Source organism: Sinocyclocheilus grahami, unplaced genomic scaffold (genome assembly GCF_001515645.1).
Source record: "Sinocyclocheilus grahami isolate Dianchi unplaced genomic scaffold, SAMN03320097.WGS_v1.1 scaffold1191.1, whole genome shotgun sequence".
Taxonomy (NCBI): domain Eukaryota; kingdom Metazoa; phylum Chordata; class Actinopteri; order Cypriniformes; family Cyprinidae; genus Sinocyclocheilus; species Sinocyclocheilus grahami.
Genome location: NW_015506370.1, coordinates 223,290 through 223,564, shown reverse-complemented (window position 1 = coordinate 223,564; position 275 = coordinate 223,290). Strand labels below are relative to the sequence as shown.

The 275-nt window shown below is 47.6% G+C and overlaps 1 protein-coding gene across 2 annotated transcripts in view; it reads left to right on the top strand.

Annotated features, from left to right (window-relative positions):
* LOC107567817 (E3 ubiquitin-protein ligase RING2-A-like) overlaps nt 1–275 on the top strand; it is a 17,106-nt gene that overhangs the window by 447 nt on the left and 16,384 nt on the right. The window contains exon 2 of one of the 2 annotated variants that reach the window (XM_016253594.1): nt 22–109. In XM_016253594.1, the coding sequence (XP_016109080.1) occupies nt 29–109 (81 nt within the window). In that variant the 5' untranslated portion in view covers nt 22–28. Of the gene's footprint in view, nt 1–14; nt 110–275 lie in introns of both variants that reach the window. The other variant, XM_016253593.1, reaches the window with a different exon arrangement.

Below are 275 nucleotides of genomic sequence, written 5' to 3'. Positions count from 1 at the left end.
TCGTTCTGCTTCAGTTCTCAGTGAAGTCATGATGGCGAATCCAGTCAGTGTTCAGACCCTCAGTAAGACATGGGAGCTGAGCTTGTACGAACTCCACCGAACGCCACAGGTACACACACACACACACACTCTCTCAGACACTCACTATAACACACACACACTCTCTCTCAGACACTCACTATCACACACACACACTCTCTCTCACACTCACACACACACAACTCACTATAACACACACACACACACTCTCTCAGACACTCACTATAACACACACA